Raw genomic sequence first — 15,370 nt, 5'->3', positions numbered from 1 at the left:
CCCATATCACTGTAAATCTTTGCTATTCGTACACTTGTCCAAATATGTTTTACATGTTGTAACTGTACCTATATCTAACACTTCTTCTGGCAGTTCACACGACATACTAACCACCCTCTGTGAGAAGAAGTTGCCCCTCAGGTCCCTCTTAAATCTTTCTCCTCTCACCTTAAAAATATGTCTCTAGTTTTGAACTCCCCTAGCCTAGGGAAAAGACTTTTACTGTAAATGTACAGCAGTATTCGAATTTATCTGCCCCAAAAATCATGCTTTTGGAAATGTTTAACCTATCAATTGGCTCCTTTTCTCTGCCACAGCGTGCTATACTCACATTAGTAGCCATACCCATTTTTCTACCCACAAATAGATGTTTTACTTACCAGTAAAGCATGACTGGAAACAAGGAATCAAGCTATCAAGCTATGCTGTGCAGATGCGCAGTTACTCAAGAGATGTCCACACTCAGCAGGCCCCACATGATGAACAACGAAGACAATGCTCACTCATGCCTATGTTAGCAGTTTACTTTTTATTTGGCCTCTAGATCGATCTCCATTTGTCGAGGGACTTTCTTTTTGAGGCTTCAAAGGTTTCTTTTGCACTGATATTTACCTTGTTTTTATTCACAGATTTTAAGAAAGTCACCACTGATAAATGGAATTGAAATTTTTGTTTAAGGCTCTGAAAATATAAATTTGTTACTTTAACATTTGAAAGTACTTGTTAATTTTATCACTTTTTTTCTCAGTATTAAAATTAAACATAGCTGAATGTATTGTTCACAAATTTTTCAGCAGATCTAAATTAGTTATTCTCGAGTCACATTAAATATTATTTTTCAGCTCCTTATGTTGAAACAGTCTGTTCCTATTTAAACACAAGTGGTAACTTTACAAGTCTGAGCTACAACAGGGGCCTTGTAAAATTACACTTAATCTACTTAGGGAATCATTCCAACACCATACAGGCCTCTGTAAATTCGTGACATCTTTGCTAAATACTAAGCTTAATTTCTGATTCTCTAAAAGATTGATTTGGCCAGCATCATTGACTGGGTTAAGAAGTGAAAAGTGAGATGGCGCAAAAAAAAGCATTGACAGGACATAGTCTAAAGTAAAATCTGCCATATAATAGACAAAATAGTTCATTAACTAAAGCCAATGCAGTTGACTCGAAGGAACAAATTACAGCTGCAGTTGATTGATTTCATAGTTATAATGTGGTATGTCCCATCATTATTAAAGAATTAGTCAGCCATTCATTGTGATCGAGCAAACAGCATTCATAAAACATGTAACAGTAAAAGCAGAAATAAGCAGTATCATGCAAACATACAACACACATAAAGAAAGAATGAGAAGAACAAAAGATTCTTTTAACCTGTTTTTTCAGAGCTGTTGGGAGTGATTGCAGTGGTTGTGGTGGAGGACGTGATAGCCTTTGTGCTGTCGTTGATAGGAGCAGTTTTCTGCTTATTTTTCGTGGCCTCCAGTGCTTTGAGCTTCTTGGCATGTTTACTGCCTTTGTAGTGTGCCTCGGCTTGGCTCTACAAAGGAGAACAAATGAACCATGCAATCAGGCTCATTTCTCATTATTCACTAACTTTATGGGTGATAATACAGAAAAAATCTTTCAATAATAGGCACAAATGTTAGCAAATTTGTAAACAATTAATATGGTAAATAGGTGCCTCTATTGAAAGATATGTATTAACTCATCCAGTTAATAACGTCATTCTACTCAAACAAAAGAAACTTACAGGAAGCATGCCATTAATGCAATGTATAGACTGTATAGACCACCGTGCTACTGGTAAAAAATATACTTTGTATGAGAAACATTTGCCTGGTACATACAAAGGTGTGTCTAGAACACGTGATTGTATCATTCCAACTGACCATTCTGGATACAGCTCACTGTGTTGGCAATAGTGAAGCAAGGCATGAAAACAGTAGACACAGATTGCACAAACAAGAGAACACAACACAATTTTTATTTCGATTGTTAATAGATATTTTCTTTGAGAAAAGACGTCTGCAGCATTAGGATCACCAATAATTAGTTCAAAATTACTTCTAGGTGATACAGTAAAACAGTTAATTACACATACGCAGCATCATTGTCAGTTGCACAAACAAATATGAATAGCATTGATCTAATTGATCAGCGTATTGCTTTAGTTTACTTAGAAAAAGAGTTGTTGACAATTATGTGTAAAATCACAGGAATTTGTTGTCCTTGTTAATACTGCAGTAGGCATTCATCAGCTCAGATTATACATAATTGTAGAACACAGGCTATACTAATAAATAAAAAAGGAAATTTCTTTGCACCCAATAGAAAGGCTTATTAGTCATTTATCTACTAGTAAGTCTTTCTGCTGATATTTGCAACAAACTCTTAGCCTGCAATATCAGTGTAAACCTACTACTGTCAATGACTCACTTCAATCAATCCCCATCTATATATATGTCACCTGTTGAAACACAAGTAATTTAAAGCAAGTACTTAAACATTGTAGAACATTGACTATAACTCATTTAGTTTACAATGCAAACGGGATCTGTGTATATTATTAAACACTAGTTATTCCTTTCCTGAAGTAAAGGTTTAAACCGTAGTCAGTTACTAAATTTCTCCACCCAGTAATCCACAAATGTGTAATTAATTTTTTAATCCTCTGTCAATTGTTTAGATTAAAATGCCATTCTCTAAATGATCTGGGCATATATCCTACTGCCAGGTTTTCTTCACTACAATCTTTAACTTATTGGTTGACTTGCCACCAAATACTTCTTTGCCCTGAGAAGTTCATGGCTTCCACATGATTCTGTCACAGACAACTGAGTTATGTTTGGATTTATAATACTAAAAGTCACCAGAAAAATTCATTAGATGGTGGTCCCATGGTTTCTTTTATTTCACTCTAGATATCAACCACGTTACACCAAAATTATAGTCATTTTCTGCTCTGAAATGATTCCAGAATCATATGGTTATTAATGGTACTGATTAGGAGATAAAAATTACATGGAAATTGTAATGTTTGCATAATGGTTAAAAGTGGTTCCATCATCTTGGACAGCTTCAGTTCAAAGTTTTAAGGAAAATAGTAGTACAGCAAATTAGAAATTCCTACTAACATTTTACAAAATAACTGTTTATTGGAAATAATGTGATCAACTTGTGAATTGTTCTGTCAAAGAAAAAATAGCTGAGTTTTATAGACATGTTAATTTATTTTGAAGTAGTATATTTTTGCTATCTCACATTATTCACACCTTCAGACCCTACTGCCAAAATATCATCCTCAGAAAATGGATAATGAAATAAAATTACAGTATGAAAACATTGGTTGGTTTTCTCAATTATAACTTACAATGCAGAGTTATTGTTGTTATTGCCAATACAAAATATCAATAACAGATTTTTACATACAGTCCTCAACTTAACAAAGCCTCCAAAGTGTCATAAATAAATAGTAGTGCCATTGTTCATTGCAAGTAGTAACAAAGAAGTAATACAACTATAGTCACATCATATTAACTCTGTTGCTTCAATCCCAGTTTAATGCCATTACTTGATAGCTATGTAACATGTATGTGAAAACATTCTCAATCTAATAGACTAGTGTATAAATAAAATGATCAAAAGAAATACTGAGACTTTACTTTGGAAGCTGTATCAAACAAATTGTTAGAAATGTTGCTTGTCTAATTTCTGCTGATCCTCCACCAAGTTACAGAGGATGATATGAGGTCTCACAGAAATTTATCCACAGGAATTTGTTCCGAGGCAGATAGGTTTAAAATGATTGACAGTAGCTTGTGAGTATTTCTAAATGCTTAACTCATCATGCACTGTAACGTTACCACTTTAGAACAGACTACCAAACATGCAACAAATGATTGAAATTGGTGTTATGTTTTTCTGCAAGTGATGGTCAATTGTATGTTGATAATTCTGCAAATAAGCGTACTCCCTGGGAAGAAGACCGCTAGGAAAATCTGTCTCATAAGGAAAAATTGAGCAGGATGGGCCTATACTCGAAAGGAATTGAAAAGACTTGGAGTTGATTGTATTGGCACAGAGAAGGTTCTGAGGGGCTCAACAGGGTAGATACTGAGAGGATGTTTCCTCTCAGGAGAACCTAGAACTAGGGACACAGTCAAAATAAGGGGTCACTAGTTGAAGACGGAAATAAAATTTCAGCTTTCAGAGAGTTGTCCGATTTTTAAAAAATTCTGTTGAACAGAGAACATTGAAAGCCAGGCCATTGATAGTGAAAGCAGGAGAGACAGGAAACTGGATTTTAAAAAAAGTAACCTATTTTTCCAATCTCTGTTCAGAGATGCAATTATACATATCTGGAGCAGGTGGGACTTGAACCCAGCCTTTTGACCAAGGGGTGGGGCCACTACCACTGCACCAAAAGGAACAGTTAAAACTATAGTCAGATGAGCCATGGTCTTATTGAATGGTAGAACCGTTTTGAAAGGCTGAATGGACTACCCCGTTCATATTTCTTGTAAAATATTAAGGAATAACGACGGAGTCAGTGGATGACTTTCATTTAGAATGTTGAAGTTTGTTGATTTTAAAAAAAGCAACAGCATAGAATTATCATCTTCCAAAATACTTTGAAATTATCGAACAGTACTGGAGGGCAGCAAATGTTCAAAATGGGGAAGTAATGCACACTATATTGGCAGTATTAAATTACTGGAAATTATAACAAAGTATAATATTGAGAACTGTTATACGTGAGCTACTCAGAAACAGATAATATGGATTTGTAATGATAGTTCACTTAATTTGAGGAACATTGGAGAAAGGTAAACAGATACGGGAAGGGGGAGGCGATGACCTAATTGTATTATACCTGGACCTTTAATCCAGAGACCCAGATAACATTCTGGGGACCCAGGTTCGAATCCTGCCATGGCAGATGGTTGAATTTGAATTCAATAAATATCTGGAATTAAGAATCTAATGCGGTCCACGTATTGACTGCCAGTTGTTGAGAAATGTCCTTTGGGGAAGGAAACTGCCACCCTTACCTGGTCTGGCCTACATGTGATTCCAGACCCACAGCAATGTGGTTGACTCTTAACTGCCCTCTGGGGATTAGGGATGGGCAATAAATGCTGCCTGTTCAGTCACGTCTCATCCCACGAATGAATAAAGGAAAAAAAAAAATCAAGCAGGTCTGTATATTTCGGGTGCTAAATGGGACAGCCCCCAATTTCGGGTATTTAGATCATGATGCTTGAACACCCCACACCTACTCAAAGTAATACAAGGGACATGCAAAATTCTAATTACTATTTTAAAAAAATTCTCTCTCAGGATGGGAACATCACTTATGAGAGCAACATTTGTTGCCCATCCCGAATTGCCCTTAAGATGATTTTGGGAGCTGTTTTCTTGAACCATAGCAATTTCCCGTAACTCAGTGTGCTGCTGGATTGTTGTGTGCAATCCAGCCCTGCCACATGCTGCTGAATAGTTGTCTACCTCATCAGGTAGCACAAGTTTTGGGGAAGCTAATGTGGGAATGCTTTAAAACATTGCAGGTGATGAATTATGAAAGGAACTGATACCACATTGCATCTGACCCAGCGGTAATGGGGTACAGGCCAACTGAATAAGAGATGTATAAATGATCCCCTGTGCTTACAATGTATGCATATGCTTCAGTTCACAATAAATGCTCAACATATGTATAAATATTGTTTGTATTCTTGGGATTCCTACATCAGACACATAGAAAAGGAATACATAGTAAAATATGGTGTTTTAAATACAATGTGCAGCAGTTGACAGCGCTGACCAGACATTCTGACCAGCAAGCCCAGTAATGGACAGCAGATTACTTATCTATGACTTTCTGAAGATATTTTAGAAGTTTAGCAATACAGATGAAACCCCACCCCCAACACAAAAAAAAATCAAAAACTGAAATTCTGGCTCACCACCACAGTCACAGCTAGATTGGAGGTCAGAATGCAAGCCAATAGTCACAGGACTGTGCGATCAAATGTTATGGCAGCAGGCCAGAAATACACGTCATATTTGCTTATGATGGATTCAAGTGCCACTCCCACTTGTGGGAAAGCATGATTTTCTGATGAAGGGGCTAGGCCTGAAACATCAGCTTTTCTGCTTCTCAGATACTGCTTGGCCTGCTGTGTTCATCCAGCTCTACATTCAGTTATCTTGGATTCTCCAGCATCTGTAGTTCCTGTTATCTCATGGAAATAGCCCGGTTGTGTTATCGAAGGAGCTGCAGCTTTAACATTTAGAGAGAATGAAAAGGGGATAACTCAGCCTCCAAAAGAATCCAAGTACTCCTGTCCCACAGTACTGGAAGTAAAAGCTGTCAGTATTGGGAAAAGAAGGCTTTAGAAGATACTTAACTTGCACAGAACATTATTTGGTTATAACTGGTTGTTGTTTGAAAAGAAAGTACATTGGGAGGTTTGTGATTTATCCAGGAATGGTCAGATGGACTTAGGGGCAGAATATGAGTAGCAGAAAAACATAGGTTTGTGGAGAAGGGAGGGTAGAGATCAACAGCTGAAGTGTTAGAATAATCAAGTCTGGAAAGTACAAAGATGGTGGTGGAGCAATTTTATAGTGTTTTAAGCTCAACTCAAGGTAAACCAAGACTTTAAAGCTGCAAAAAGTCTAGGTAAGGTCTGACAGATTTTCTGCTGAGGATGATTGAGTTAGTGACATTTGACTGTGGCAAAGTCGACTTATTCAGTCTTCCTGAGGCTGGGGCTAAGTTGGAACGTTACCAGTTTATGAAACCCGGTTATTGTAATTTACTTAATGCTTGTCTTACACTTAGAACTTCAACATTGTTAAGCAGCACTTGTAATATAACAGTATTTTTTCAAATTACATTTATGTATAATACTTGAATAAAATATGCAATTTATCATATTAGTTAATCTTCCCTTTCAGATTCCACTCACTAAGCTAAGTGAAATATAGCTCCGAGATAACAAAGTGTGGAGCTGGATGAACACAGCAGGCCAAGCAGCATCTCAGGAGCACAAAAGCTGATGTATCGGGCCTAGACCCTTCATCAGATGAAGGGTCTAGGCCCGAAACGTCAGCTTTTGTGCTCCTGAGGTGCTGCTTGTCCTGCTGTGTTCATCCAGCTCCACACTTTGTTATCTTGGATTCTCCAGCATCTGCAGTTCCCATTATCACTGAAATATAGCTCCGAGTTTTGTTTACTTTCATAAGTTAAAAACTTCAACATGACACTTCAAATTTTATAATCAGACAGGATTGCATGTTTAAACACAATTTGTCTGAACTGGAATTTTGCCTGCAGGAGATATGCCTGTTGCTGTCAAACACTAAAAATTATTAGAAAGCTTGCTCGTCTTTCTTTCATGCAAGCTTTCGACATCAGTTTTGAGCCTAAATCCATAGTCCAACATCCCTCATTCACAACAAAAAAAATCTATAATTTACTTTGAAAAAACACTTGAACAATTAAAGCAAGTTTAAAATGTGATCAATGTGTCAGTAATTAAATAATGTTTCTGTAAAATAGTTTTGCAATTTCTGGATTAAAGCTTGACCAGCAGAGCAACAATGTTAGCTTCAGTGGTATCAGGAGCATTTGTCTTATTTTACCACACGCACTGACAATGCTTTTAAACTGCTGACACGTTGTAAGACAAAGCCAATTCTTTGATGTATTGTGTTGCTCCAATGGCACGATGCATTGAATGTGGAATTGGGATGGGTTATCTGATGCCACAAGCTCTTAAAAGGTTGTTTCCCTTTAAAACTCTACTTTTTTTTACATTTTGCTTCTTTTTCTTTCAAATGAAAGGTATAGGTTAACATGGTGGAGAAAGAAACCACCAAAATCTGCATACTGCATATTCTGCTTGGGTCCTGGGGAAGATGCAGCACTCAATGGTTTTTCCATCCCAACCCTTATACAAATTTATTTCCTTCTCATTCTCTTCCTTGCATTGGGCCTAGTACCCCACTGCCTCCCTACCATCCTCTCAGTCATTTTATTGAAATCTATCATCACACACATTTCTTCCATTTTGAGAGTCAGATGGATTTGATGAATGGTTTATTATTTAATCTCTCAGTGTCTACAAGGCTGAACAGCACTATGATACAACACTTGTTACTCACCTGGATAGATATAATTGGAGCATCACAAAACAAGTTCAGTACCTACCAGGATGGAGCAGTTTACTGACAATGGACTCAATATCCACTCTTTCTGCACAATGGTTGCAAGGTGCATCACTATCTAATAGGATACACTGCTAATACTTGCCAAGGTAACCTTGGCAACATCTCCCTCCTTTACAGCCTCTATCATAAGGACAAATGTAGCAATATCATTGTGTCACAATGGTGAAAAATATGAGCAACTGATCTTTGGATTCCGTCTTTTCATTTAATAATGGGACTCACGTGGAATGATATGGTTTAAAAAAGGGTTGAAAGCACCAACTTAAAATGGCCACAGGCATCACCAGGTTGGTCAATCTTCATGAAACACAGATTACACAAAAGGTAACCTGAACAGCAATTAGCATTTTTTTGTTGAGATTTTACTTTGTTAGCTGATCTCAACGTTGCAGGAGCAGTTTTTAATTAGCGAGGAAAATATAGTTGGTGAAAACAGAATCCATTGCGGAAACATGGTTATTATGCCTTTTCTGCATTCTTACTCTAGGTATTTTATCTTCTGCCCAAGCCTTCCTCAATCTCTTCAATGTCTTAATTTAGCTCTGATGTTGAGCTAGGGTTTTTTAAAAACACGCTTGCAGAACTGATAAATAGCTACATTGAGATATCTTTATGTTTTGTTAAATCCATAGAATACTCCCATTATCTAAGAAACAGCAGGAAAACAAAATAGCAGGACTCATTTTGTACCACACATGTCAAATGACTGTTATGAACTAAAGGAGAGGTAAATAAGAACATCATGTATGCAGACAAGTATAAATTCTGCCTGCTCTTCAAAACAAATAAAGCTGTGTTAAAAGCTATATTATACACATACAAACACACACAAAAGTGCCTGTTGCACAGAGATGAAGTGCGAGATGTGGGGGTGTGGGGCAGAACAATTGTACCAGAAATTATACAACCATAAAGTACAAATGGGGAAGAAACATTAATAGAGTTCATCTCTGCATAGGAATTTCTTTCTGGTACAAGTCTTAGCAACTAGAAATTGAGAAACCAGAAAAGCACTATTGCCTGAAGAGTTATAATTATATTGTGTCTGTCTCAAGTTTATGCAGGCAGTTATTATTATAAATATAAACATAGGATTTAGACTTGATGGTACCATTCTTGCTTTTCTGTCAGAAGATCAGAGGCTCAGTATCACTTCAGAGATTTGATCGTATAATCTTCTGAGAAATTTCTGTATAATACTGAGGAGTGCTGCACTATGAGAAAATTTGAAACTGTAATCTTGTCCCTCCTTAAAGCAGAGTTAAAAAAATCCCATAACACAATTAACAAAGAGTAACTTGAATCTTTTGGTCTCTTTGTCCATATGTACCTTTCAACGAACATCAAACAGATGATTTGAACATTTAATTTGTTAATGTTTGCAGGATCCTACTATGCATTTTAGTTGTTGCAGTCCCCTCCATCACATCCCTGACAACACTGCGCTTGTGCTGTGAAGAGGCTTTCGATTATTCTGTAGCTGTGAAGTCTATGTTATGCCACTGATATTCTTCTAGTACCTGAGAACATCTTACTCGTTCTGTTCTCAGTGTAGGCAGTGTGCACAAAAGAGCCTACACCCTGCCACTGGTGGCATGTTGGTTTCTATAGCTGCCTTCCTAAGAAGGCAAAGGCACATGCAGGAGGACCATGGTTGATAACAAGATCAGAAGCAGCAATGTGCCACTGTGGAGGATGAAGAGAACCCAACTCAGGAAGAGGTTACAGCTGGGGATCTCCCCGCCCCCCCCCCCCCGAAGTGTGGAATCCCCAGGAGTGGCTGTGTTTACAGCCCTGACTCCTGGAAATGAGCAGGGCACATATTGATGCAGGCTCCACATGTCCGGGACACTGTTACAGAACTTTGCTGGATGCTGGAGTGAGATTTGAGGACGCCAGGTCATCCTGTCCCAGTGGCCGCGAAGGTGACTGCCATTCCCATTTTCAATGTGATTGGTTCCTTCCAGGGAACGATGGTGAGCTGTGTGGGAGCTCTCAATCATGCAGCCTGAAATGTTTCAGGACAGTGACTGATGCCATCTGAGCAAGGTTGTCCAGGTTACCTTTGTTCCCCCACAAGGCCTGTCAGTGCTGCAGCCTGGGCAGTAAGTTTGAGGAACATAGCTGGTTTTGCCCAGGTGCAGGGTGTGGTTGACCACACATATGTGGCACTGGGAGGGCTTTATCACAATGCTATGTAATTCATCAATAAGAAGAAGTCCATTTTGATTAATGTTCCGTTGATTGGTGATCATCATTAGCAATTCCTGGAGGTGCGTACCGACTACCCTGGCAGTGGCCATTTCTCCTACATCCTGGAACACTGTCGTATACCTGCTGTGTTTGAGCATTCAGGGGCCTAATGAGGCTGATTACTGAGGTACCAAGGCTACCCACTCATGACACCATGGCTGATGCACAGTTCAGATATAACACTGGCCATTCTTTGTCTGGTGTCATTGTGGAGCAAGGAGTAGGGTTGCTGAAGGTCTGGTTCCACTGCCTGGCCCGATATGGGGAGGCTGAATAGAGTGTGCTGCATCATCCTTTGGGGTGGTACAGTGGTTAACACTGCTGCCTCACAGCACCAGGGACCTGGGTTCGATTCCACCCTCAGGTAACTGTCTGTGTGGACTTTGCACATTCTTCCCTTATCAGTGTGGGTTTCCTCCAGGTACTCCAGTTTCCTCCGACAGTCCAAAGATGTGCAGGCTAGTTAGACTGGCCATGCTAAATTGCCTATAGTGCTCAGGGATGCGTACATTTGGTGGGTTATATGGAGATGGGTCTGGGTAGAATGCTGTGAGGGTCTGTGTGAACTTGTAGGGCCGAAGGGCCTGTTTCCACACTGTACGGGTTCTATGATGATGATCTTGGCGTGCTGTGCTCTGTACAGCTGGAGCCGGCAGCTAGATGATGTGCTAGATGCAGAACAACTCTGGGAACAGGAGCAGTCTCCCGAGGAGGGGGAGGGCCACTGTGAGGAGGAAGTTGTCCTTGTCCATGGCAGGCCTCAGCTGTGTCAGCTACTACGAGCCAGGCAGAACATCTCTGACAGTGGCTTCCATAAGTGTGAGCCGGCTACGGCAGACCATCGTGGGCTGTAAAATACTTGCTGGTCATCGTGCCAGAATTTGGTTCACTTTCTTGGGGTGAACTTCAACCTCTACTGGTTTTGCGTTTGCTTTTGCTGTCTGTAAATAAAAGCTCATATTTCAAACCGTCTGGTGGCTTGTCTGTGTGTGATATTCCTTTACTGAACAATGACAAGCTGTTGGTCTGCAATGAGCATTGGGCACAAAGTACCACCGATTCAGAGGATGTTCAGATGGAATGAAGCCAAAGGCAAGTCAAATGTATGACCTGATGGTTAAAGCAATGACAAGGGTAAGAGAATGGGGTTGTACACGCTGCACAGTGCCAGCCCAGTGCATTGCCAATGCTTGACCGGGTGCACAGTAGCCTTACAAAAACGACAAGGGCAAAAATGATGCTGGTCTTTTGTTGGATATCTGCTGAATGGTGAGATGTTTTGGCAATGGCGCCTGGTGTGAAGTTGGATGTGATGTATTCCACAAGGCGGAGTAGATAATTAATAGGACAAGTTTGGAAGAACTGTTAAGAGAACTCAGTAGGCCACATGACAAAAACCGCTCCAAAAAACTTGATGCAACTCAGACTTAGCCAAAAACAGCAAGATTCAGCCCTCTATATCTTAAGGCACGTAGCATTTGAAACAAAACTAATGAACCGATAGTGCAAGTAAATATAAATAAATAGGATCTGACAGCCAGTTTGACAAACAGTAGGACCTGAATATTGAAGGGCACGTGGCATTTAGAAAGGACAGGAAACTAGGAAAAGGTGCGTGGCCAGCTTTATTAATTAATGATGAAATCAGCACAGTAGGGATGAATGGTTTACATTCAGGAAACCAAGATGTAGAAATTGTTTGGTAGAGATAAGAAACAATAAACACGGACGTCACTTGTGGGAGTTTTATACAGGCTCCCCAATAGTAATCATACAGAAGGATCCAGCAGTGTACAGAAAGAAACAATGGGATCTTGTCAGAACACAATGGTGATAGTCACAGGGAGGTTGTAATCTACACACAGACAGGAAAACTCAGATGGGCAAAGGTAGCCTGGAGGAGGAGTTCATGAACAAAGTTAGACGGGCTAAGCTTGTATCTGCAGGAGTTTAGGAAAGTAAGAATGACTTAATTGAAGGATACAAGATCCTGAGCGATTTTGATGGGGTTGTTGTGGAAAAGAAGCTTCCAGTTGTGGGAGAATGCAGAATTAGCGGTCAATGTTTAAAAATAAAGGGTCACCAGTTTTAAGATGAGGAGAAATTATTTCTCACAGGCAGTTATGTTCTGGAAGTCACTGCCTTAAAAGGTGGTCAAAGTGGAGTCTTTCAATAGGGGCATTAGTGAGTCTGGCCGTGTTGTGTCTTCCTGCTGTGGTGTGTCTCAGCGGTAATGGCGGATTGTGTTTTTCAGGATCCATTCCTTTTGAAAATAGTGTCCTGACGCAGCTATTTAATAGAACATCATTTAAACAAGCCACAACACATTGCAACAACCCAGAGCTATGCAAAGCTGGACAGGAGCACCAGAATGGAGTGTTCAAAAGGAATGGGTACCCAAAAAGCACAATCCACCATTACCTCCGAGACACACGACATGACCAGACTCACTAATCACCATACATCAAGGACATTTCAGAGATGACCGCAAGACTACTCAGACCCCTAGGTATCCACAAACCAACAAGCACCCTACGACAGCTACTGATGAACAGAAAGGATCCCATTCCCAAAACCAGTAAAACTGGTGTAATGTGCAAAATACCATGCAAGGAGAATGCAGAAATAGGGGTCGATAGTAATCATACAGAAGAAACACTACATCGGCCAATCTGGAAGAAAACTGACCACATGGATACACAAACACTAACTAGCCACCAAGAGACACAACCAATTCTCACTTGTCTCATCATACACAGACGAGGGACACAAATTCAACTAGGACAATACATCCATAATCACACAAGCCAAACAGAGACATGCCAGAGAATTCCTGGAAACCTGGTATTCTAACTGGAACTCCATCAACAAACACATTGAATTAGACCATGTGTAAAAACCAATGAAAACAGAACCGGAAGTGGTACCAAACACCCCAGCAAACCGAGGCATGTAAATAACAAGCACGACAGAACACTAACGCTTCACCAGAGGTGCACTGACGATGTTACCTAGTAGGGTGACAAAATGTTTGCAACCAAACCCACCAGCTCAGTGAGCATGTCTACAACCTCATCAACAACCTGAGCTACAAACCTTCTTGAAAAGTTTCTTCCCGCATGTTGCAGGTGATTTTCCTACCTGTTCCTATTGATTTCAATTTTGTTCAGGCTCCTTGACAGCACACTTGGTCAGTTGCTGGCTTACTGTTTTGGACAGTCACTCTCACCTCATGTCTCTTTTGTGTCTGTTTGGACAAAGGCTGTAATAAGGTCAGGGGCTGAGTGGTTTGATAAATTATGACTTCCATATATATTCTTTCCAAACTAGAGCAAGGAAAATTGTATAAAAAGGTTTAATTTATCTGTGGTTTAAAGTTTTCCACGCTCATATCCTATTTCCAAATAACTGCATTCTGACATTATCATCTTTATCACACAGCTTTATCTAAATACAGTTATACTTTCAGAGAAAGTTCCCAATTTCAGTGGTTCAATGTCTACATTTTTCCATTCATAGTTTCACTGAAAATGTTTCAAGTTAATCCATATTAAAGTGTAAGTATTCTTGCCACAGCAAGCTTCGTCATTTTACTCAGGTATCTTCTTGTAGTAGTAGCTAATTTTGCATCATGGTTAAACAGAGTGTGCATCTTTAAGACTGATGGTCGATACTTGACCTTCAGAATACATTATATAAATGATCTAAGTTGAGTAATTATCCTTAAATTATTAAAATTGCACTTTGATCAAGTTCAGAAGCTCATAAGAGATTGTGTCGCATCTGTTATTTTTCAGATCTTACCACATGCTGAGTAATAATATTGTTAGTTCAATACCAAGTGAGTGATATGTTATTCTGGATATGGATAAGAATATGGTTACTAAATCACTTTGGAATAATACTGAGATAGAACATCATTCTTTCTTTAAAAATGCCTTTATATATCAATATCAACATTCCAATTTTTGCTTACAGACATTATAAAAAAGTAAAATATTAGTAACCGAATTTATAAGAAAACAAAATGCTTTAGGAGTACTGTTTTACTTGTATTCCTTCCAAAAACAACAACAATTATAGTTTGATAAAGGTGGTAAAATGTACTTTTTCTAAGCTAAAGTAGGACATTACAACCAGTCTTTGCAGTGACAGGACTCATTCTCAAACTCTGCATTCTGATTCCACTGCTTCTATTTCTCCTCCAACCATTTTATTCACGGTTTTCTACCAGTATGTCAACTTCATGCTGTGCTCACTCTGCATGCGTTCTTGTATTTTGTATTTCCTTTTTTAAATGCTCCAGAATTTCTCGCTGTTTGTTGTTCGTCTCCAGTAAATCACATTCCAACTGTTATAGCACGCAAAGCTGTATTTGCTGTTCACTAACTCTGAACTAGGAAATATCATTCTGTTCTTTTAAAACTCTTAACTTTGAAAGTCTTGTTGTTGAAATTGTTTTACATCCTACTTCTGATGTTCTGCTGCTAACTGTACTGCATGCGGGTCGTCTTCCACATTTTCTTCTCCATTGTGCCACATATTATCAAATTGCAATTTTTTTTGACCAACAACTTTATTCTCTAGTGTTAACCTTTCATGGAGTTCTGTAAATTCCTGGAACATATCTTCCTTAGCAGCCTGAACTTTCAAATTAGTTTTCTTTCCTTTTCTGCCAAGTGGTCCTTGTGTTTTGAAATATTTCTGTCTGCACTCCATTCATTTTGTTTTGCATGTTATTTGTCACAGAAGTGAAATAGGCCCGATGCGCAAGCTCTGAGACCTAGACTATAGAAATGTGCTGAATTTCTCCAACGTTCTGCCTGATGTTACTGCTACTGTCATTCATTTCCCAGCCATTGAAGACATC

General features: G+C 39.0%; 1 protein-coding gene across 13 annotated transcripts in view; it reads right to left on the bottom strand.

Moving 5' to 3' along the window:
• The window catches only part of znf385b (zinc finger protein 385B), a 350,354-nt gene that overhangs the window by 16,142 nt on the left and 318,842 nt on the right, over positions 1-15,370 (bottom strand). For all 13 annotated transcript variants that reach the window (XM_048535396.2, XM_048535397.2, XM_048535398.2 and 10 more), the window contains one exon: positions 1,381-1,546. In XM_048535396.2, the coding sequence (XP_048391353.1) occupies positions 1,381-1,546 (166 nt within the window). The remainder of the gene's footprint in view (positions 1-1,380; positions 1,547-15,370) is intronic.

The sequence above is a fragment of the Stegostoma tigrinum genome, chromosome 7 (assembly GCF_030684315.1).
Source record: "Stegostoma tigrinum isolate sSteTig4 chromosome 7, sSteTig4.hap1, whole genome shotgun sequence".
Classification (NCBI taxonomy): domain Eukaryota; kingdom Metazoa; phylum Chordata; class Chondrichthyes; order Orectolobiformes; family Stegostomatidae; genus Stegostoma; species Stegostoma tigrinum.
The sequence above is the reverse complement of the archived record's forward strand: the minus strand, read 5'-3'. Positions and strand labels throughout refer to the sequence as shown.